Source organism: Triplophysa rosa, linkage group LG22, assembly GCF_024868665.1.
Source record: "Triplophysa rosa linkage group LG22, Trosa_1v2, whole genome shotgun sequence".
Taxonomy (NCBI): domain Eukaryota; kingdom Metazoa; phylum Chordata; class Actinopteri; order Cypriniformes; family Nemacheilidae; genus Triplophysa; species Triplophysa rosa.
This window is the reverse complement of record NC_079911.1, coordinates 16,881,930-16,902,621: the sequence shown is the minus strand read 5'-3', so window position 1 is coordinate 16,902,621 and position 20,692 is coordinate 16,881,930. Positions and strand designations below refer to the sequence as shown.

Here is a 20,692-nt window from a genome sequence, read left to right as displayed (position 1 = left end):
TTCTGAGAAACTTGCGGCATAAATGTCACTCCCTTTTAAACCAACGCGGAGGGCATGTGGTTTTAGATTATGTTTCGATTTTAGGAAATATTTCACAGCGATTGAAGCAGAAGATGGTTGTTTTCAGAATAAGGAGGGATCATAGGAGGCGTTATATTATTCTGTTCTTAAGTCTCGCATGTTTTATTATTTACCGCCACTTTGGGTGAGACATCATTTTGCACTTCGCAATATTTTAAGTGTTTTTGCATGCAGTTGTATATATAATGTTTATCGTGAATGTAGTGGAAATGTAATTTGGCATTTAAAATATTGTTTTAGACAAGGCAAATAAACTTTTTAAATTTTGCTATGAAATACATTTAGAATAGAAATGAATTAAAATAGATTTTAATTTGTTATTTATTTCATTGCTATTGTTTTAAATGAACAAAAATATTTTGCATAATAATTATTTTATTTTATTAAAATATTAAGTGTTTTCTATATTTGTGTTTGTGCTTTGTGGTTCTGTGTGCCAGAGGTCAGTCAGGGAGACTGAGGATAAACCGGGCCATAGGATTGAGGGTGAACTCATCCCAGTTCACCCTAGGAGGAGAGCAGTTTTGTATTTTGGGGGGCTCTTTACACTACTTCCGTGTTCCCAGAGCCTACTGGAAGGATCGGATGATGAAGATGAAAGCCTGTGGTCTCAACACCCTTACCGTGTAAGTCTAAAATAAGACATCACACAGACAGAACGCTGTTGGTAAGAATTAGACAATCCGTTTGTATTTATCCTGCAGTGATGTGCCGTGGTCTCTCCATCAGCCCGAGAAAGAAGAATTCAGTTTCCAAGAAGGTCACGATTTAGAGTAAGAATTGTGTCTAATTCCCATACGTGACAATATTAACATTGTGTTGTTATCCACCTATTTAGATCCGGAAAGGTTCTCACCACTGTTTAAGCTATTTAATGCCTTGTTGTAAACATCACAGAGATCGCCTGTTGTATTTCCCCTGACAGTATTGTTGGTTTGCTGCTGTCAGGCGGGACTTTGTGCTTGGAACTCTATTGGGAATACATCATTAAAGATGATCTTCCATAACAACGCAAACCGTCCATTCGGCTAAAAGGCTTTAACCCTATGAGAGAAATATAATGTAACTTTATAGACATTTGAAAAACAGGATGAGGCTTTACGGAGCTGCTGTAAATGACATTTTATTGTAAACTGATACGAATGCTAACAGGTCATGTGATCACTTAGAGACAATTACATGAGATGCTTTACTTCCCTGTTTAACTCCATGATTATTAGGATCTGATCTGAGATGTGTATTAGATGTAAGTCATTGCATTTGTAATCCACAGATCTTTTCTTCATCTGGCTACAGAAGTGGGGCTTTGGGTCATTTTACGACCTGGGCCATACGTAGGCTCGGATCTTGATCTTGGAGGATTGCCTAGGTGATGTTTGATTTTTTCAATGCTGCCCTTTGTTCATTCAAACTAGCATGTTGTGTTACCTTCCTTAATTTATATAAAGACCGGGGCAAGTTGTCACACGGGGGAGTTGGCAAAAGAGCTAAATTTCAGACGCGATGATGTTTTAAGTCAAAATTCTTTCAAACAATTAAACACAATAAACCACTCTAGTATACAAAGTGATCTACCCTATGATGAAAGCAGATTTTAAAAAGCAAAAGGTATTTTCTCTTCTCTCATATAAAAATGTCAAATTAAGAAAGAAATGAAATAAAAAATCAAGATCAACACATGAAAAGAAATGTTAGTTTACCATGTCAAACAAATGTTCTCTCTATAGCTGGCTTTTACGTGATAAAGAGATGAGGCTGAGAACTACTTACCCAGGATTCCTTGCAGCTGTATGCCTATATTTCAATAATCTCATTCCCAAAGTGATGCCTTTCCAGGTAGATTTTTTAAAAACAAAATTTAATGTCTGAAACACACCTTCGTTAATCTTGCAATCTGTTTGTTGTTAGTTTAAGAAAGGTGGACCGATCATTGCTGTTCAGGTGGAGAACAAATACGGTTCCCATGCGAGAGATGGCAAATATATGTCATTTCTCAAAGAGGTACAGACTGACATTTTACACTTATACTCCATTTTTAAACATATATTCACCCTAAAAATAACGTTCCCAACTCAATTCTTGCTATCGCTATAATCCCTTTTTTCTCACACACGAGCTTTATAAACTTTATAGCAAAAAGTTGTTTTTAAACTTATCTTTCTGTTTTCATGTAGTATGTAATGGTTTTATTAACAGTTTGCTGTGGTTCGTGTCAGGCTCTTCTGGAACGAGGCATCAGTGAACTTCTTCTGACATCAGACTATCACGAGGGCCTGAAGTACGGTGGAATCGAAGGAGGTGCAAACACTAGAATTCAACTGTAAATGTGAACATGTCTCATGTTATGGCTGTTACAATATATCACTTTGAAATGGATGTTCAATAAGTTTTCCTTTTCCCCGTCACAGCTTTAAGAGCTTTAAATCTTCAGAAAATAAATTATGATGACATCAGATATCTGAAAACTGTGCAGGTATCTATTTATCGGTCTGTCATCAAAAATGTGATGTTTTGCCATTTTAAATTCATACATGTGTTTTTTTATATTAATGCATGTGTATGAAGTCCAACAGTCCCATGCTGGTGATGGAGCTCTGGACGGGGCGAAGTGATGGCTGGGGTGGTTTACATCATAGTTTTCCTGCCGAGGGTAAATTGGCATGTTTTTCAACTAAGAGAGCAGATGATTCATTAAAAAATCTCAGAAGCTTGAATCCCTTTTTCTTAATTCCCATAAACAAAGCAAATGCACTGATGTGAGTGTCTCTGTCTATTAGACCTGGTTGCCGTGGTGAGGGAGGCACTGAGACAAGGAATGTCCATCAACCTGTACTTGTTCCACGGAGGGACAAACTTTGGCTTTATAAATGGAGCGATGGCCAACCCCTCTTACAAGGCTCTGGTCACAAGCTACGGTTTGTGTTTCTCTCGTTTCAGTTTTAGGTTTGTAATGTTGTAACGTGCATAATGACCACAGCGTGGAGCTACAGCAGCAAACGGGTTGCGGGATACAAGCAGTGGCACTGAAAATATCAAAACATGATGTTTGTATTTGTAATAGTACTCTCTCTCTTTCTCTCTCTAACACCCAGATTATGATGCACCTCTGTCAGAAGCTGGAGAATACACACCAAAGTTTCACCTCCTCAGAGATCTTCTTAGCCGTTTCAACAGTTTGTTCTTCATTTATTTTTTCTTAAGTAAACAGCACATTTAAAGTCAACATGAAATGATGATCAAGCTATTGAACTTTGCCTGTTTCTACACTTACTGTGAATGATAATACACAAGAGTATATTTTTTCTATTCAGATTTTCTGAATCTCCGGTTGATTTTTTTGTCATCTTGCAGGTGAAACGCTCCCTGTGATGCCGAGCCTCCGCTGGAAAGAAGAATATGAACCGGCCATTATGTTCCAGCATCTTTCGCTGTGGGACGCACTGCCATACACACATAAGGTGAGCTGAGTTTCACCTGGAGAAACACAATCTTCTTTTTTTATAATTTCATGAATACACAGACCGACACCTCTGGATAAATGACATATACCATGTAATATTATTGTAAATGTTTTCTCATTTGTAATTTGCTTTGGATAAAAGCGTCTGCTTTTTGAAAAATTGTTTTGGTGTATAAAATTGGAATATTGGGTGGTCACGATCCATTTATTTCCTTAAGCCTTTCAAATCCAAGCTTCCTGTTAATATGGAGAATCTTCCAGTGAATAATGGCAACGGCCAGGCATACGGATACACTCTTTATGAGACCGTCATCATCACAGGAGGCTTTTTAAAATCAGGACACAACATCAAAGATAGAGCTCTGGTTAGTGCTGCTGTTATATGAATATGCATCTGTTCCAATTCCATTTTTATGATATTGGTTTTTCTCCAGGTGTTTGTGAACCAAAGTTTCATTGGCATTTTTTACCAAAGAAATTTGGAATTAGCCGTTTCTGATGCAAAGGTATATTTTTCCATCATGGTCATTGTTTTAATAGTCAGTCATTTGTGGTTTCTTTATGTTTTCGTAGTAAATGTTCATTTTGGAGAGATCTGCTGACTTAATTCAATGCATTTTAAGGGGAAACGAACTCTGAGTTTGCTGATTGAGAACTGTGGTCGTGTGCACTATGGTAAAGAAATGGATGATCAACGCAAAGGTACTAAAGTGTGTCTTGAAGAACTAACCGCATGATTATATTCTGTCCATTTATGAGTTTTGCGTTTTCTTCATGAAGTCTTTGTGTTTTAAGATGGCACAAACTTTCTGAAACACATAATCACCATTATCGTCATTCAAAATTTGATTCCAGGTATTGTTGGGGATATTTTATTGAATAATGTGCCACTTAGAGATTTCACGATCTTCAGTCTAGACATGACTTCAGATTTTTTCGACAGGTTTGTATTATAGAATTTCTTATAGTAATGTGAACGGACATGTATACCATTGCTGTATTTGCAAAATCATGAATTCATCTTCAGATTGTACAGTGCACCTTGGAAGTTCCCTCCAAACAAACCGAGCTTCCCTGGATTTTTCCAAGGCCGGATATTTGTGAACGGTTACCCAAGCGACACTTTCATCAAACTGCCAGTCAGTTCAACATGCAGAATGTCAAAACTCAATAGATCTCTTATATACAGTATATATGCATTATAACATTTAAATGTGTCTGGAATCATGTATCATTATTAACGTTCACTTGCAGGGTTGGAGTAAAGGTGTTATCTTTATTAACGGACAGAACATTGGACGGTACTGGGACGCTGGACCACAGCAGGCTCTGTTTCTGCCAGGCCCCTTCCTTAACAGTGGAATGAACCAGGTCAGCTCATATGAATATTTGCTCACTTCTTTCAGATGGATGGATCTATATTGACAAGTATCAACTATAAATGCAGTCATTTATACACATTTGTTTTTTTAACCTGGAATTAAATCAAATGAACGATTCATTGTTTTTTAACAGATAATTGTATTTGAGGAAGCAGAAGGGGATTTTAAAATCCAGTTTGAAGATTCCCCTGATTTGGGAATGACAGTTGACATTTAACAAAGATGTTTTTATACAACATGTGGATGAAGTGTCACCGAAAAATCTTGAAGAAACAAGAAACTGACAAGAAGATGTTTGTATTAGAACCATGGCTTGCATTCCATTCCATTTTTTACATTGTTTTATTTGTATTTTACCAGAACTGTCTATTTATATATGAGTGGGTTGGAGTGTGTATGATGGCTTCATCTAAAAAACTGTAAAACTTATATGAAAACTTACATGTACACAGTAATCTATACACTTCCTAAGAAGGGGCTGTGTGTGTGCGTGTGCGTAAACCTGTAAAATAAAATAAATACAGTAACTGTATCTGAACTTCAACTTGAAGCAGCACAATAAATTTAAAAATGTTTGCGTATCACAGGCAGTTTCTGCCAATCTCATATTAATCTTGAGTGCCTATACAGTAGTATTGCATACCTCGAATCTTCGAAGAGTATTTAGTTTGATCAAATTTATAAAAGAGATATACAGCTGTACGATTATTTATGGAAAAACACGAGCTGCTAGAGGTGGGACTAGTGGGGAGAGTGGGATGGAACTACAGCACGAGCAAGCAACACATCATCACATTAATCCCTTTGTGTTTTGTACATTATGCACGTACGCGCCGATTGCCAACAAAACACAGACGTATGACTTAGTTTGACTTACTGCGTGCAGTTCATGTCCGGTATCTTTTAGCACTGGGGCCGCGCCATCTATCAGTTCAAACGATCTCCAAATCCAGCGTTATATCCACCGTTTATATAACATCCATCACTGAAATGCCGTGAACAAACAGACACATCTAAACTTCACTATCGCAAGAGTAACGGGCTGCAGAGCAGCGCAGCCCATCTTGACGCAGCGCAGATAACCTCTCGCTCGTCGGTTGGCTCGTGGGCGGGCTCTTTCTTTCGCCTTGCCGTGCTTTTCCAGGAGAATGGCCAATAAAAGGAATATTTCTGAAAGTTTTTTATAATTCTGGATCCCTATTATAAAAAACTTTCCGAAACAAGTTGGAGTGCTGGGGGAGCTTATCAAGTACAGAAATACTACGTCATACGTCCAACTCGTTTTTTAACAAGTCGACCATGTTAAGCATGAGAAGCCAGCACGTTTAACAGTATTAAGAAGTCAGAATGCATGACATAGCATGATACCCGATCTTTAACAAGACATGACGTCTTATATTTATTGTGTAATTTGGCAGAAATGTGCAGCTCTCGACAGAGCTGTGAAAATCCACATCTTGGATGTCATTTTAAGACATTGAGAAAAAAAACGTTCCTCATGTAAAGAAGAGTAAAGTGCTGGAGTGTTGTTGAGAACTGCTCTTCCGAGTATCTTCAAATACTCATATTCCAGTGAGGTATTTTTTTACTAACGTTCAAGAACTACAACAAAGTCAAACTTATAATGCTATAATTTATTCATGCAGAAGTTTGTCATATTTCAACACTGGTATCTGTAAATCCTTTTTTACCTTCATTCACGAGCACAGGTCTCTCTGTCCTGGTGTGCCAAACCAGCACCTGAAAAATAGTTAAAAACAAAATACATTTCTCTGTTTGCTTTGACAAGCAAAGTTGTTTATGATGAGGAACTGAACTGTGTTTTTTTAAACAGTGGGTCACATGCCTATATATATATTATAGTTAATATACTGATTAACTTTTTTAACATTTATCATTTTTAACAAATTTGTTTAATTAAATTTCAACAATTATCTATTTTAATCAAATTATTCATTTCAAAAGCATTTTAAATACATAAACTTTATCAAATAAATAAATGCATTTTAATAATAATATTTTTACTATATAAAAACTGCAAAAACTATTTTGTTAATGTGTTGGTTTACCACTTTATGTCCAATAAACAATCTGGATTGTGCTGTAAAACTGTATGAGAACATAGAACATTTTAAAAGTTTGCTAAGATTGAGGTATAGGTAATGGAGTCACCTTAGTGCATTTGGCAGCTCTGGGCTCCAGGTCAGACAAAGTGACCAGATCCTGTAACAAACTGCTCTCCTGGTATCCACCCTTTACTCCCCGGAGCTTAAATTATGCTTGAGGTTTGCTGAGGATGAGCTGTAAGTTCACAGAAAACCCTGCCATGTCGATAGCAAAAGGTCGACGAGGGTCAAACACCGTCCTCCATCCGGACACTTTGCCCAGAGAGTTGATTTTGGGTGATTCGTACCGGAGACCTCCGACAAAGGCGACCGGCCAGACAGATGTCTTACGAGTCCAGCGCATCTGTGGCACATGAGTAAACGTGTCAACTTCCAAAAAAAAAATTTATATATATTTTTTTAATCCAGTCTTACCTCCTCAAACAGCTCCAGGCTGTAGGTATTGTCATCGTCTGCAAAGTAGACGACCCCTTTATGACCAGAGTTTGGGTTGATGTTTCTCCTGAGCCAGCGAAGAGCCAGGTTCCTCTGCATGGTGCCGCGCGGGATCCTCGATTCTTTGGGATTCGTTCGCACTTTGAGGTTCCGAGGTGTCTCTACGTTTAGGTGGGTGTAATTCAACCCTGAGTTCTCCAGCAGCCTCGACACCAGCGCCGTCCTCCGCGAAGAGTCCTCCACAACCAACCAGTGCAGGTTGGGCACATGGAGAAGGGTGTTAGAAAGGCGGGTTAACTCCGCCTTCTGAACGGGCCTTCTGTAGGTCGGCGTTATAACGTGAAGAGTGGGCAGTGCGTCAGACCGGGGCGGCAGGTGGCTGTACACGTACCTCGTCCGGGTGACCTCAGTGATTTGAGTGTTCTGTGTGATGCAGGATTCCTGAAGTCTGAAGCCTCTTCTGTGAGCTGACCTGTCATCTATTATGAGAAGAGAGATCTGATTCTTTCTCATAGAAAATATTTATGAAATATTAGAGCGTTTTGTGATCAAAGTGTAAGGTCAGTTTAGTATTTACCCCTTTGAGATGGAAGCAAAGGGTTGTCAGAATGTTGCTGCCAAAACGTGATGAGCAAAGTCCACGGCAAAACAATCAATATAAGTGCCAGGATATCTTTTCTCTTCGGCATTTCCACTGTCAGATCTGTGGCAAGAGAAAAACTAAAATTTTACTTTTATATCCCGGATGAGTCATGGCTGAATGATTTGATGTTCACAAACACAACAGTGATTTTTAGCTATTTTTTGCAGAAAAAGCTCTCAACTTCGGTATTTAAATAAATATTTGATGAGACCAAAAACGGCAGCTGTTTTTGACACTCAAAGAAGCGTGAAAGGCTTTTCTTCTTTCAAGTAGGGTCATAAGCCCCATAGACACAGATGAGATCCATCCTTCCCTCAATATTTATATAAATTGGTTTTTCAAAAGTTTCTTCAGTTGTTATATTTGTCTTTGTCTGATTATAAGGTAACATTCTTGTGATCCTTTGGTATTAGCAAATCCTCCAGCATGACGTGAGGCATGTGTTTTAACTATTTCCCAGCCTGCTTTGCTTACCTGAGTTTATCCCTCTGTCATTATTGCCCAAACATCAGTCAGCATCACTGTGAGTTCATTGGGATCTGCAAAATGCCAAAAATGAGACTTAAAGGGACAGTTCACCCAAAAATGAAAATCCTGTCATCGTTTATTCACCCTCTGATTATTCCAAACCCTCTGATGGACACAGAGAAAGATATTGGGAAGAATGTCAGGAACCAAACAGATCTCATCCCCCATTGACTGCCATAGTAGGGAAAATAAATACTATGGGAGTCAAATATCTTCCTTTGTGTTTAGCAGAACAAAGAAATGTATACGGGTTTGGAACAACCTGAGGATAAGTAAATGATGACAGAATTTTTATTCTTCAAAATGAATATTCTGTCATTATTTACATGCCCTCTTGTCATTTAAAACCTGTATGACTTTCTTCTGCAGAACACAAAAGAAGATATGATGGTCAAAATGATGGTAACAGAAAACTGTTGGTCCCCATTGACTTGCATTGGTTTTGTGTCCATACAATAGAAGTCAATAGGGACCAAAGGTTTTTGGTTAGCAACATTTTTCAAAATATCTTCTTTCGTGTTTTGCAGAAGAAAGAAAAACACAGGTTTAAAATGACAACATGGTGAGTAAATGATGACGGAATTTTCGTTTTGAAGGTGGACTATTCCTTTAAATTATTAAATGCCTATGGTACACATAGATTTATACATTTTTATAAAGAGAATTAAATATAAAGCAATGCACCCAACTTGAAAAAATCCTTCAACATTTATTCAACCTCGTGTCATTCCAGACCAGACCAGATTTTCTTCTGCAGAACACAAAAGAAGATATTTTAAAGAATGTTGGTGCCCAAACAACACTATTGCTATACACCAGTGTTTCCCAACCCTGGTCCTCGGGGCACACCTTCCAGAATGTTTTAGATCTCTCCCTATATAAAACACCTGATTCAACTCATCAATCAGGTGTTAGGGAGAGAACTAAAACATTCTGGAAGGTGTGCCCCGAGGACCAGGGTTGGGAAACACTGCTATACACCATACCCCATTGATTTCAATTGCATGACCATAAAAGAGGAATTTCTCAAAATATCTTCTTTTGTCTTCCACAGAATACATAGTCATATACAGGTTTGGAATGACATGAAGGTGAACCAATGATGACAGAATTAATTTTTTATAGTGAACTACCCCTTTAAATTCCTAATTCCTTTCAAATGCATTGACCAAACTCTAGTAGTGCACATGCTGCACCAAACAGAAAGATGGAAATTCTGCTCGAGAACAAAGCAGATTTAAAAGTCAGACACAAACACACACACACACACACACACACACACACACACACACGCATATACAGTACATTGTCTCTCTCTGTTAGAATTGGGTCAATCCATCGTGTAACAGCTGAAGTCACCAAATAACAAGCGTCACCAGAGATTCGGTTCTTCATGCAGACTGCAGTCCAATTAATCCACCGAACCATAAACTAGATGAAGTTCTGCGTTTCAAGTTCAGATCCAGGGTCAGCAAAATTGTTCTGTTATACAAAAATGTATAATGCTGTCCATAACATCTCAAAATAGCAAGAACGAGACTTGAAGACCAGTGTGTTTTAGTATATCTGAAGTAGATCTCAATCATCCTAACTACATGTCTGTTCTTATTCCCCACACGAACATCTGACAAGCAACAACTCAGAGCTCAGACTCACTCTTTACTGCAGTGACTAACCAGCCAATAAATGCCTGAATGTCTGTGTCCCAGAATGACATATTAACATTTTGCTCAAATTGGCTAAAAGAAAGCAAAAGCATTTGAAACCTGCATATATCGACAGTACATTTTAATGACAATAAAACCTATAAATACCACATCCATTTTTAGCCAAGAAGAAAGCACATCAGCATCTGCTTAATAGAGATTATTTTAAACAGCCGCGAAGTTATACTTACATTTTCCATCTACCCCTCGTTGCCTTGACACAACCATTAACAGTATATATATTAGTCAGATGTCCTGCTGGTGGCCTTTTGAGAGAGTGAGAGCGAGAGCGAGAGAAAGAGAGAGAGAGAGAGAGAGAGAGAGAGAGAGAGAGAGAGAGGCCAGGGCCAGTGGATAGAGGAGAGGTCACCCCTCGAGAATAATGTGTCCTCTCATTTAGACAACAAAGACTGCAATTGTGGAAGCTGATGGGAGATAGCATCACAAACAAAGGACACTCGTCAAAAACGTCACCAAGTGAAAAATTCAAAATATTACTTTGAGAAAGCCGCTTTGTCTTATTCATAAGCTTTCATCACACAATGTCTGTTATTCTCAAACAATTTTGCTTCACGTTAGTTAAACTGCAGTGGGTTGTTTTAATAGAAAGAAAGAAAGAAAGAAAGAAAGAAAGAAAGAAAGAAAGAAAGAAAGAAAGAAAGAAAGAAAGAAAGAAAGAAAGAAAGAAAGAAAGAAAGAAAGAAAGAAAGAAAGAAAGAAAGAAAGAAAGAAAGAAAGAAAGAACTCTGTGATTTGTGAACCCTTATTTAAAAAAAGACCTAGGTACAAAAAGTACCAGTTCATGAATACCAACTCAACAATCTGAAAGTATGCACAATGAATGTTGCTATGGCAACAGTGTGAACAAATCTGGCAGCAGATCGCATCCTCTCTTTGTCCCCTTTCATATTTGCTTGCTGCTTTAAAGGTGCATCCCTTCCTGACTCCACACACGAATGATGTCAACGCTGATTCTGGTGATGTTCTGCACTAATGTTCATGTAAATAACTGAATTGGGTCATCAAAGGCAGTTAATGCAGTCCTTTACCTGAGGGGACATTGATTTGGTGCTGTGACCTCCTGGGGCAGTTTGGTTGACAGTTGATGTATTGATGTTCTCTCTTCTGTCACAGTTCCGTTTTAAACCCCCCTCTGACTGTCCCAATCGATGCCTTCAGTCCGCACGTATCACGTCTATATTCACGTGCTGCATTCAGCAGTTTTAAACCCGTCAAAACAGTTTTACACATAAGCTAACCACTTACCCTTGCTTTTATTAAAGGGCTTTGTAAAAACCTTAATAAACTTTTAGAACCTTTCTGCAATTGCATAACAGTCATATTAGGTATATTTTCTTTCAAAAAGTGATTGACGAGAAAAAAAATAATCTTACCTGAAATGTCTTCGTCATTTTCCCTCCTGCAAGCAACGGAATTTTAAACAATGTGAAACAAACCAGGCTTAGAAACGCTATATCATCATGTGAATAAGAGTTCATCATCATTCACATATATGAAGAGCTAAAACTGAGATGACAGACCACCACAAAATGTGACAACCTATCGCCTTTCGGGCGGCAAAGCCTTATCTTCATAACATCACACTCATTTTTACTTCCAACACCATGGACGATTATTATGTATGACACTATTATGTATGACACTATCATGTATGACACTAGCGCCATCTAGTGCATCATCAGCATCACGGCGAAATTTACACAATCATTAATATACAAACTTCCATTATTAACCGAAACAATTGAGTTGTAATTAATTCATTTTAATTTAATAATTAATAATTGTAGTCATTCGTATTTTATTCGTTAACTGTAAAGATTTATTTCTACATTTGTATTTAAGCTTTTTCTAGTTTTAACGCCTCAATAAGATTTTTTCAGAATTTAAATGAAGTATAGTATATAAGCAAAATTATATCAAGTAAATATTGTATATGAAGACTGTCGTTAAAAAATGGCGTTTAAAAGTGCCCATATCACGTTGGGAAAATCAAATGTATGGAAAGATAATTAAAAATCAGAGGAAAGAAACACCCAATCGATGTGAGCGAAAGATAATTTAAAATCAGAGGAAAGAAACACCCAATCGATGTGAGCGAAAGACGTTAAAGCCCGCCCATCGCTTTATATGACAGATTTACAGCCAATTAGAGAAGAGATTAGGGAAGGCGTTCCTGCAACGGCGTGCATTCGGCACGAGAGCCCGGACAGCTGGAGGTAATCTTTAACGCACATATGATACTGTAAACAAAATATGCGATTGATCGTATATATTGTAAATTGGTGATGTGTTAAATATTTGCGCAACTAAAATAAGGAAGATGCGTCCGTGTGTTAGAGGTCAGAATCAATGTTACTTTTGTATTTGGTTGTTTTGATGCCATGACACTCTTGAATACGTATGTATTGAGCGCGCGTGCACGCTGCTCTGTCGAGGTCATTTCTCGCTTACAGAAAGCGCAGCATGCACCTGCTGCAAAAGTGATCTCCTGCCAAAACATCTCTGTAATTCACACGTTACATATTGCAAAGCTGTGATTTGCATAGTAATCCTCCATAGAATCCCTATATAAAAGAGTGCACGTGTATAGTTTGTAGGCTGCACGTATCCAAACCATGCTATTTTTATCCCAGGACTTTGCAGTCCTGCACCAGTCATTCCCTTGAGATATGATTTCTGCATCATGTTTCATGTTCATAACACCGTCCAAAGACACTTTAGGTGGGTTATGGCCACTCAAGCAACCCTTTAGCATTTAGATGGTTGCGTGAGGTCTGTAGAAACCTTCAGGATAGACAACATTCTTATTCAGAGCATGTGTTGTTGCATGCATGGTGAACAAAGCAAACTAAATCTAAAATCTGTTTTTTTCAGGTGTAACAACAAACACCGGATGAAGAGAGACTGCCTTTCATCCATGCAGCTTTAAGGAACTTGTAGAAAATATCAAAAGACATGAAATGAAGTGTGATGTTTAATCTGGAGGTTTGTTATCAGCATTAAAAGGTTTCCACCCACATTCATCAGATTTCTTTGCAGCACGAAACATCTTGTTGCTGGGTGAACAGTCTAGATTTATTCAGTTTTATTCATCACCTCACTACTGCAAACATGGGCGCAGCAGGTTATGGATATTACCGCACTGTTATATTCATCTCGATGTTTGTCGGCTACTCGCTGTATTACTTCAACCGAAAGACATTCTCTTTTCTGATGCCGTCAGTGATGGAGGAGATCGAGCTGGATAAGGAAGAGCTTGGTGAGTGTGCCATGTGTTTAAGGGTCGTTTATTGGATTCTGAAACACAGAGTTGCTTCTCTTTCATCTTAAGTACTCCGTCAAGTACTCACCAAGCATCCATAATGTTTATTTTTCTGTGATCCAGGGTTGATCACCAGCAGTCAGACTCTTGCTTACGCCATCAGTAAGTTTATTAGCGGAGTGCTTTCGGACCAGATCAGCGCTCGCTGGCTCTTCTCCATCGGGCTCTTCATTGTGGGTGCCATAAACATCGTCTTCTCCTGGTCGTCTACCGTCGTGCTGTTTACAGTGCTTTGGTTTGTGAACGGGTTCGGTCAGGGTTTCGGCTGGCCGCCGTGTGGAAAAGTGCTTCGGAAGGTAAGATTTAATATTCCGACTTCATGTACTCTCGTTCTTGTCGTTCCAAACCTGCATGAGTACATTATTTACATGTATCTATAAAGCAGAAGCTTTAATTCAAAGCGCGAGTAAATTATGATTTAGGTGGGATTTTTGGGTGAATATCACTCTCAGAATTTCAAAAAGTCAGATATTGCCGGAACTGATTGAGTCTGTCCCTGAAGTCAGATCCTCTCTTGTGTTGGTGTGTTTAAATGATCTGACCCTTTACCTTTAGAAGCTGTCAGCTTACACCTGTCTTCCAGTGTTGGCATTTTGACAGAAATAGTTTGGAATTCAAACTGCTGACCTGCTGCGCTAGTCTATAGTCATACATCACCCGATACCAGTCGCATGCTTGTGGTGTCAAAATTACGATACACTGAAAGCTAATTAAACCAACTTGTCGGTTCCCAATGAAGTGAATGTCATTGAATTAAATGACAGACATTTTAGAGGGTGACGCTTATTGGTCTACATTCAGCATTTAATAGAGTTTAAGGATCTAAGAATTCATTCATCTGAATTAAATTAAACCTGTGCCTTTGAGAAATACAAATATTTAGCATAACTTGTTTGTAGGCATCTGTAGAGAGTGAATAAATAATGTTTGGTGTAAAAGGAACAGTTCACCCAAAAATGAAAATTCCATTTACTCACCCTCTGGTTGTTCCAAATCTGTATAAATGTCTTTGTTGTGATGAACACAGAGAAAGATATTTGGAAGAATGCTTATAACCAAACAGTTCTTGGCCACCATTGACTACCATAGTAGGAAAAATTGCTTTATAAATGTCTTTGTTCTGTTGAACACAAAAGAAGATATTTTGAAGAATGTAGTAAAGCAAACAGTTCTGGGGCACTTTAGACTTCCATTGTCATTTTTCTTACTATGGTAGTCAATGGTGGCCAATAACTGTGTGGTTACAAACATTCTTCCAAATATCTTTCGCGGTGTTCATCAGAACAAAGATCATTTATACAGATTTGGAACAACTCAAGTGCTAGTAAATGATGATCCAGAATTTTTACAGTAACACACAACAAACACATTTAACTAGCATTCTTAGTTAAATGTGGACATACAGTACTATATTTAATAACAATAGCAACAAATAATAAACAAACCTGGTTAAAGACTAAAGATAAAGACTACTTACTAAAATAAAAATACCTTTTGCCATTACCTTTGAGGATGTTACGAAAATAAGCTTTAATCGCGTCTAGTTAACTTCTGGGGCAATTTCCCAAAATATAGCTAAGCTATGGATACAAACCGCACACAAATGACACAACCAAGCCACCGCAGTTGAAAGTACAGAGAAAGCTAAATTATTTATTGTGCGCTATACAATTTATACATGCAGTTGTGTAATTCAGATGTTTTGATTTTCTAGTGGTTTGAACCGTCTCAGTTTGGGACGTGGTGGGCCATCCTGTGCTGCAGCATGAACCTGGCTGGTAGTTTAGGACCCATCATCACAACTGTGTTGGTTCAGTACTACAACTGGAGAATCATCATGTCCATGTCAGGCGTGGTCTGCATGAGCATCTCTGTCATGTGTCTTCTGCTGGTGAAGAATGAACCCAGTGATGTGGGGCTGCCCAACATTGAGCCTGGAGCTAAAAAGGGCAAAGGGAAGAAAGGAGGTAAGAGCATGTGTTTCAACATCCAGGCCAGTTGTTAACTATTTTCATTTTGGCTCCTGTCAGTCTATTTAGTCTCCTCCTCTTTCCAGCCCCTAATGATGAAAGCACCTTAAAAGAGTTCCTGCTGTCTCCGTACCTCTGGGTTCTGTCTGCGGGTTACCTGGTCGTGTTTGGGGTTAAGATCGCCTGTACAGACTGGGGTCAGCTTTTTCTTATGCAGGAGAAAGGTCAATCTGCTATGATGGGTGAGTTTGGTATTGCATTGAATTGCAGTTTTATGTTTCATCCTAGTACAAACTTTAAAAGGCACAGTTCACCCAAAAATAAATTTTTTGTCATCATTTACTCACCTTCGAGTTGTTCCAAATCTGTTCTGATGAACACTGAGAAAGATATTTGGAAGAATGCTTGTAACCAAACAGTTCTTGGACCCCATTGACTCCCATAGTTGGAAAAAATACTTTATAATTTCTTTGTTCTGTTATTTTGAAGACTGCAGGACAGCAAGGTTTGCAACAACTAGAGAGTGATTATTTCATGACCGAATTTTCATTTTTGGGTGAACTATACCTTTAAGATTGCATAAGAAAACAGGCGATGTAAATATAAGCCCGCTGATGCTTTTGTGTATTTTCGCAGGCAGTTCGTACATGAGCGCGTTGGAAGTCGGTGGGTTTTTTGGCAGCATTGGAGCTGGTTATCTGTCTGACAGGGCTGTCGCAAAGGTGGGTAAAGAAATTCTTTACAGCGTAAAGAAATTGATTATATTCATTCCACCGGTACATTTTAGTATATACTGGAAATATACTTTTGCTTACTGGTTTTTACAGCAAGGGCTGGGTACCCATGGGAATCCTCGGCATGGGCTCCTCCTAATGATGATGGGAGGTATGGCTGTGTCCATGTACCTCTTCCGGGTCACCATCACGTCAGAGATGCCAGAGGTGAACTTGTTAAAATCAACAAATGATAAAACCTTGTTTGCATTGTTATAATTTGTATTTGAAGTTGGCATTGAGGAAAAGGGATGTCTGTTTTTTTCAGGAGGCACCGCTGTGGGTTTTGGCACTTCATCCTGTTTCGCTTCTCACTGGTGTCGCCGAAAAAGAGGTACAGAGCTTCAACGGTTCACCAGAGTTTGGATTAAACTTGAGCTGTCACTAGTGATTGATATGGTAAAAAGTTGAATTTAAATCAGCAGTGTTTCCCTGTCTCTTGTACAGCTTTGGATTTTAATTCTTGGTGCTGCGTTTGGATTTTCATCATATGGACCAATTGCCTTGTTTGGAGTGATAGCGAGTGAGAGCGCCCCCTCGAATTTCTGTGGGACATCTCATGCCATCGTAGCTCTGATGGCAAATGGTACATTTTATACAGATTGTTTCATTCAGTATAACTTTTCCTTGCTGAAATACTTCAGACAATATTCTCCTCGTGCTTTGATTTGTTTTGATCTATTTGTTGTTGTTTTTTATTAGTTGGCGCATTCATTGCTGGCCTGCCATTCAGCACCATTGCCAAACGCTACAGCTGGGACACGGCATTCTGGGTAGCAGAGGTCGCCTGCGCTGTAACAACAGTGTGTTTCTTTTTTGTGCGTAACATGCGCACAAAAATGGGTCGCGTGCCTAAAAAGATGGACTAATCCTTTTGGAAAATTAACTATTTAGTGAGCCCTTCCAATGTGATGGCACTTCAGAGACAACTACCACATCTAACAGTCCTAAAAACACTTTAGTTGTGTCAGTGTTACTGTTGTTTAATCCGGCTGTTTTTATTTAGATTCATATCACTTTCAGTATCACATTATAGTATTTTCCAGGATTGAGAAAAGTTTCTTTAGCAGCAATAATGGCACATTCACACAATTCAGATATAAATGTGACTCCACAGCCTTTTAGAAGAACAAAAAAAACTTGTAAAAGTTTACAGACTTTCTAACTATGGACAGTTGTTTACTTGTATTAACTGGAATAGAATAACACAAATGTTTTTTAACATGGAGGTTTTAATTAGAATTTGACCTACTGCTGCGTATGTATTTTTGAAGAACATTTGTGTTAGAACTGGAGTTTAGGTGCTGAATTGTTGTGAATCATCCAGAGTGTTTAACTTACACGCATTGTTTTGTACTTTACAAATCTGTCTGTTTCCATCAACTCCATGAACACAGTTACTGTCAAGTCATGCAACCAGCAATATTCTTTATGATGTAAAAAAAGTGTAAAATTGTAGTATATATTAAAACTTCATATAAAATTACTAAGTTGTTGTTTTTTGTATCAACAGAAAAATGTATCCTTTTTTATTTGGCTGTGTGTCATATGATAAAGTTAAAGGATGGGCTTGGGAGTTTGGTCATATTTTAGCTAAAGCACATTAGACAGTGATATATTGCTATATGTTCGGTATAAAGACATTTAGAAATAATGCCCTAAAGCAATATTGATTTTGTTGCAATGCATGCATCACAATATATATAACTATTGTATTATGCAAGATAATTTCTGATCATTTTTATGAAGGAAAGAAGACGTGAATGAGCTTCTTTCATACAGTTCTCATAAAAACATAAACCAGCATATTATGTAAGATTTTATATCTAAATGATACCTAAATAATGCTTTTTGTATCTTTTGTATCAGTGTTTCTCAACCAGGTCCTATGGCACAGCATAAGAAAATATTCGATATGTGTTATGAGTATTAAGTTATAAGTAAAATAATAAAATATTAAATTTAGGAAAACAACAAAAATGATAAAACAATTAAAAATTCTGGGGAAAACTCTGAAATTCCATACATTTTCGCAGTATTTTACAATCAACAACAACAAAAAAACGATTATTTTAACTTTAATTGTATTATTTGTCTGATTAAGAGACGTGTGAAGTTTGAAAACGCTTGTTGAAAATTCTCTTTTTGAATGTATTTAACTTAAATTGGCAAAATTGGCTCCTGTCCTGCAGAGCACGCGCGAGAGCTACGTTCCTCTGTACGAGGCGCATACACGCGGCGAAGCGCACGCGGACAAAGCGGACGTTGCGCGTGCACCACTTCCTTTCTCTTCCGCAGCTCGCAACGCCTCAGCATGGTGAGTGCTCGAGCGATTCTATGCCTTTAAAAATAATACTTTTTACCCACTCCTACTACGTTATAAGAGCACGTGCCCGATGTCTTAAAACATGAGAAGAAACAATATATAACTTATGAAGCCCGCGTTTGCTGATATGTAAGATATTTTAGCGAGAACGGTTGCCGTGCCGTACGCACATTGTGCGCGAGGCCCGAGCATGCGCGCACCGCAGTGGGACGCGATACAAATGTTACGTGTGACAATACAATAGTGTCAATGTAAATGTTTTATCTGAGATTGCTCTTTGTTCTCGATCTTTAGCCGCCCAAGGATAGCAAGCAGAAGAAGGACGCCGGCAAGTCCAAAAAGGAAAAGGATCCCGTCAATAAATCAGGAGGCAAAGCTAAGAAGAAGGTAAAATACGAACGTTACACGTATTATTATTCTTAAAGAGAGGCCGAAGCTCGTGACCGTTGTGTTTTGGGGTCTTCAGTTGACACACGAGGTGTGTTTTGATGGAAACATGGTTTGTGAATTTACTTTTTGGTCCCGAGCAGAAGTGGTCCAAAGGAAAGGTGAGGGACAAGCTGAACAACCTGGTCCTGTTTGACAAGGCCACGTATGACAAACTGTACAAAGAAGTTCCCAACTACAAGCTCATCACACCCGCTGTGGTATCTGAGAGGCTGAAGATCAGGGGCTCGCTGGCCAGGGCTGCCCTGCAGGAGCTGATGGGCAAAGGTGATGATCAGATGCTCGATATGATGTGTATAAATATGCTCCGAATGTGCCAGGCTTGTCTTTGCATTTGCAATGGTGTTAACATGGAGTTTTAACATCATCACACGAAAATTGGCATGAATCGTGATAATGGGCATAATCTGGTGTGTATAAATGTATTAATTTAATGTTTTTTTGTTAGGTTTGATCAAGCTGGTGTCCAAGCACAGGGCTCAGGTGATCTACACCAGAAACACCAAGGGCACGGATGAGGTTCCTCCAGAGAAGGAAGCATAACATGGTGATTATCAACTTAATCATGTTTAGTGGTGCACAATAAGTTTAACCTTTTTACATCTAATGGTTTATTTGTCTGCTTTTCCCCCAGATCCCACCCTGGCTTGCGTTGTGTTTTTGTATAGGTAAATAAACAACAACAAAATGGAATTGTGTGTGTGTATTTCTTCAGAAAAATGAATATGTACCTCATAATCAAAGTGTCTTTAATGAAACATTACACTTTTATCAAATTAAATTGACAATGCTAAATGGGATGGTATCCATCCAAGTCTCTTTTAAAGGTTTTATTCATCACCCGACTCGCAAGATATTTTTATTTATGAGCTTTTGAAGCATTGTCAGGTTTTAGCAGGTGGACTACATTCAAATCGTGAAACAATAAATCTCTGTATAGCTGGCCATCTAGATGGGTTTGTACTTTTTAGGCCTTTTACTGCCTTCACGTGCTCTCGGAAATTCAATAATTCAATCCGGAAGCAACGTCTTGGATTTAGTAACACTAAAAGTATTTGGTAACATTGAAGCATTGTTACTAATGTAACAATAATGTGCATGTGAAGGCAGCATTATTTCACAAAGCTTAAGCCGAGTCTCAAACTAAAATGGATGTTTGCACTGTCATAAGTGAAAACAACTTTTGGTGATGTGGCTTAATGATATGTTTTATATTGATGCTGTCTTTCTGAAACCTCATATTTCCGTTTTGTGGAGATAACCAATAAAATGTGCTTCTCAATTTTGACTACATTTGTCCAAACTCACTGTTTTTCTGGAAATGGAAATCCAAGGTTTCAGAAGGACAGTGGCGATATACTGATCTAGTTAATGTATTGATATGTTTTGTCTTGAGACAAATACCAGTAAGGTTTTTCAAGGCAGTTTATAAAAGCCACATAGCAGTCTTTAAGGCTTTATCCAAGCATTGT

The 20,692-nt window shown here is 38.3% G+C and overlaps 4 protein-coding genes across 6 annotated transcripts; 3 read left to right on the top strand and 1 right to left on the bottom strand.

Annotated features, from left to right (window-relative positions):
• Nucleotides 1–77: 77 nt before the first annotated feature.
• Nucleotides 78–5,159, top strand: LOC130546217 (beta-galactosidase-1-like protein 2). Its single transcript, XM_057321355.1, has 19 exons — nt 78–205; nt 522–707; nt 786–854; nt 1,355–1,450; nt 1,809–1,917; nt 1,990–2,082; nt 2,298–2,379; nt 2,490–2,554; nt 2,647–2,731; nt 2,859–2,996; nt 3,174–3,254; nt 3,433–3,539; nt 3,760–3,906; nt 3,976–4,047; nt 4,165–4,243; nt 4,397–4,484; nt 4,569–4,680; nt 4,796–4,912; nt 5,057–5,159. The coding sequence occupies exons 1-19, from the start codon at nt 114–116 to the stop codon at nt 5,138–5,140; spliced, it is 1,902 nt and encodes a 633-aa protein (XP_057177338.1). The 5' UTR covers nt 78–113; the 3' UTR covers nt 5,141–5,159.
• A 19-nt stretch (nt 5,160–5,178) lies between these two features.
• b3gat1b (beta-1,3-glucuronyltransferase 1 (glucuronosyltransferase P) b) lies at nt 5,179–10,786 on the bottom strand. Its single transcript, XM_057321357.1, has 6 exons — nt 10,553–10,786; nt 8,602–8,666; nt 8,062–8,187; nt 7,464–7,963; nt 7,096–7,392; nt 5,179–6,663 (listed from the first exon to the last, which is right to left on the bottom strand). Exons 3-5 carry the CDS (start codon nt 8,171–8,173, stop codon nt 7,198–7,200), a joined length of 807 nt encoding a protein of 268 aa, XP_057177340.1. The 5' UTR covers nt 8,174–8,187; nt 8,602–8,666; nt 10,553–10,786; the 3' UTR covers nt 5,179–6,663; nt 7,096–7,197.
• A 1,741-nt stretch (nt 10,787–12,527) lies between these two features.
• On the top strand, nt 12,528–17,935 carry slc37a4b (solute carrier family 37 member 4b). 3 transcript variants are annotated; one of them, XM_057321291.1, is made up of 10 exons: nt 12,528–12,598; nt 13,257–13,641; nt 13,768–14,000; nt 15,419–15,671; nt 15,761–15,916; nt 16,311–16,396; nt 16,502–16,615; nt 16,716–16,781; nt 16,895–17,033; nt 17,150–17,935. In XM_057321291.1, exons 2-10 carry the CDS (start codon nt 13,494–13,496, stop codon nt 17,314–17,316), a joined length of 1,362 nt encoding a protein of 453 aa, XP_057177274.1. In that variant the 5' UTR covers nt 12,528–12,598; nt 13,257–13,493; the 3' UTR covers nt 17,317–17,935. The 3 variants fall into 3 exon arrangements, with proteins under 3 accessions (XP_057177274.1, XP_057177276.1, XP_057177275.1); XM_057321293.1 differs by lacking the exon at nt 12,528–12,598 and adding an exon at nt 12,698–12,721; XM_057321292.1 differs by lacking the exon at nt 12,528–12,598 and adding an exon at nt 13,131–13,154.
• A 723-nt stretch (nt 17,936–18,658) lies between these two features.
• Nucleotides 18,659–19,913, top strand: rps25 (ribosomal protein S25). The gene is made up of 5 exons (XM_057321455.1): nt 18,659–18,764; nt 19,068–19,160; nt 19,304–19,487; nt 19,669–19,767; nt 19,855–19,913. Exons 1-4 carry the CDS (start codon nt 18,762–18,764, stop codon nt 19,761–19,763), a joined length of 375 nt encoding a protein of 124 aa, XP_057177438.1. The 5' UTR covers nt 18,659–18,761; the 3' UTR covers nt 19,764–19,767; nt 19,855–19,913.
• The last annotated feature ends 779 nt before the right edge of the window (nt 19,914–20,692 follow it).

Coding starts and splice junctions, on each gene's coding strand:
- LOC130546217 (XM_057321355.1), top strand. CDS start 114: ATGGTTGTTTTCAGAATAAGGAGGGATCATAGGAGGCGTTATATTATT. Junction 3,540..3,759: donor CACTGCCATACACACATAAG/GTGAGCTGAGTT, acceptor TATTTCCTTAAG/CCTTTCAAATCCAAGCTTCC. Junction 4,485..4,568: donor ACTTCAGATTTTTTCGACAG/GTTTGTATTATA, acceptor ATTCATCTTCAG/ATTGTACAGTGCACCTTGGA.
- b3gat1b (XM_057321357.1), bottom strand. CDS start 8,173: ATGCCGAAGAGAAAAGATATCCTGGCACTTATATTGATTGTTTTGCCG. Junction 7,964..8,061: donor TTTGCTTCCATCTCAAAGGG/GTAAATACTAAA, acceptor TTCTCATAATAG/ATGACAGGTCAGCTCACAGA. Junction 7,393..7,463: donor GCCTGGAGCTGTTTGAGGAG/GTAAGACTGGAT, acceptor CATGTGCCACAG/ATGCGCTGGACTCGTAAGAC.
- slc37a4b (XM_057321291.1), top strand. CDS start 13,494: ATGGGCGCAGCAGGTTATGGATATTACCGCACTGTTATATTCATCTCG. Junction 16,397..16,501: donor CTGACAGGGCTGTCGCAAAG/GTGGGTAAAGAA, acceptor TGGTTTTTACAG/CAAGGGCTGGGTACCCATGG. Junction 17,034..17,149: donor CGTAGCTCTGATGGCAAATG/GTACATTTTATA, acceptor GTTTTTTATTAG/TTGGCGCATTCATTGCTGGC.
- rps25 (XM_057321455.1), top strand. Junction 19,161..19,303: donor GAGGCAAAGCTAAGAAGAAG/GTAAAATACGAA, acceptor GGTCCCGAGCAG/AAGTGGTCCAAAGGAAAGGT. Junction 19,488..19,668: donor GCAGGAGCTGATGGGCAAAG/GTGATGATCAGA, acceptor TTTTTTTGTTAG/GTTTGATCAAGCTGGTGTCC.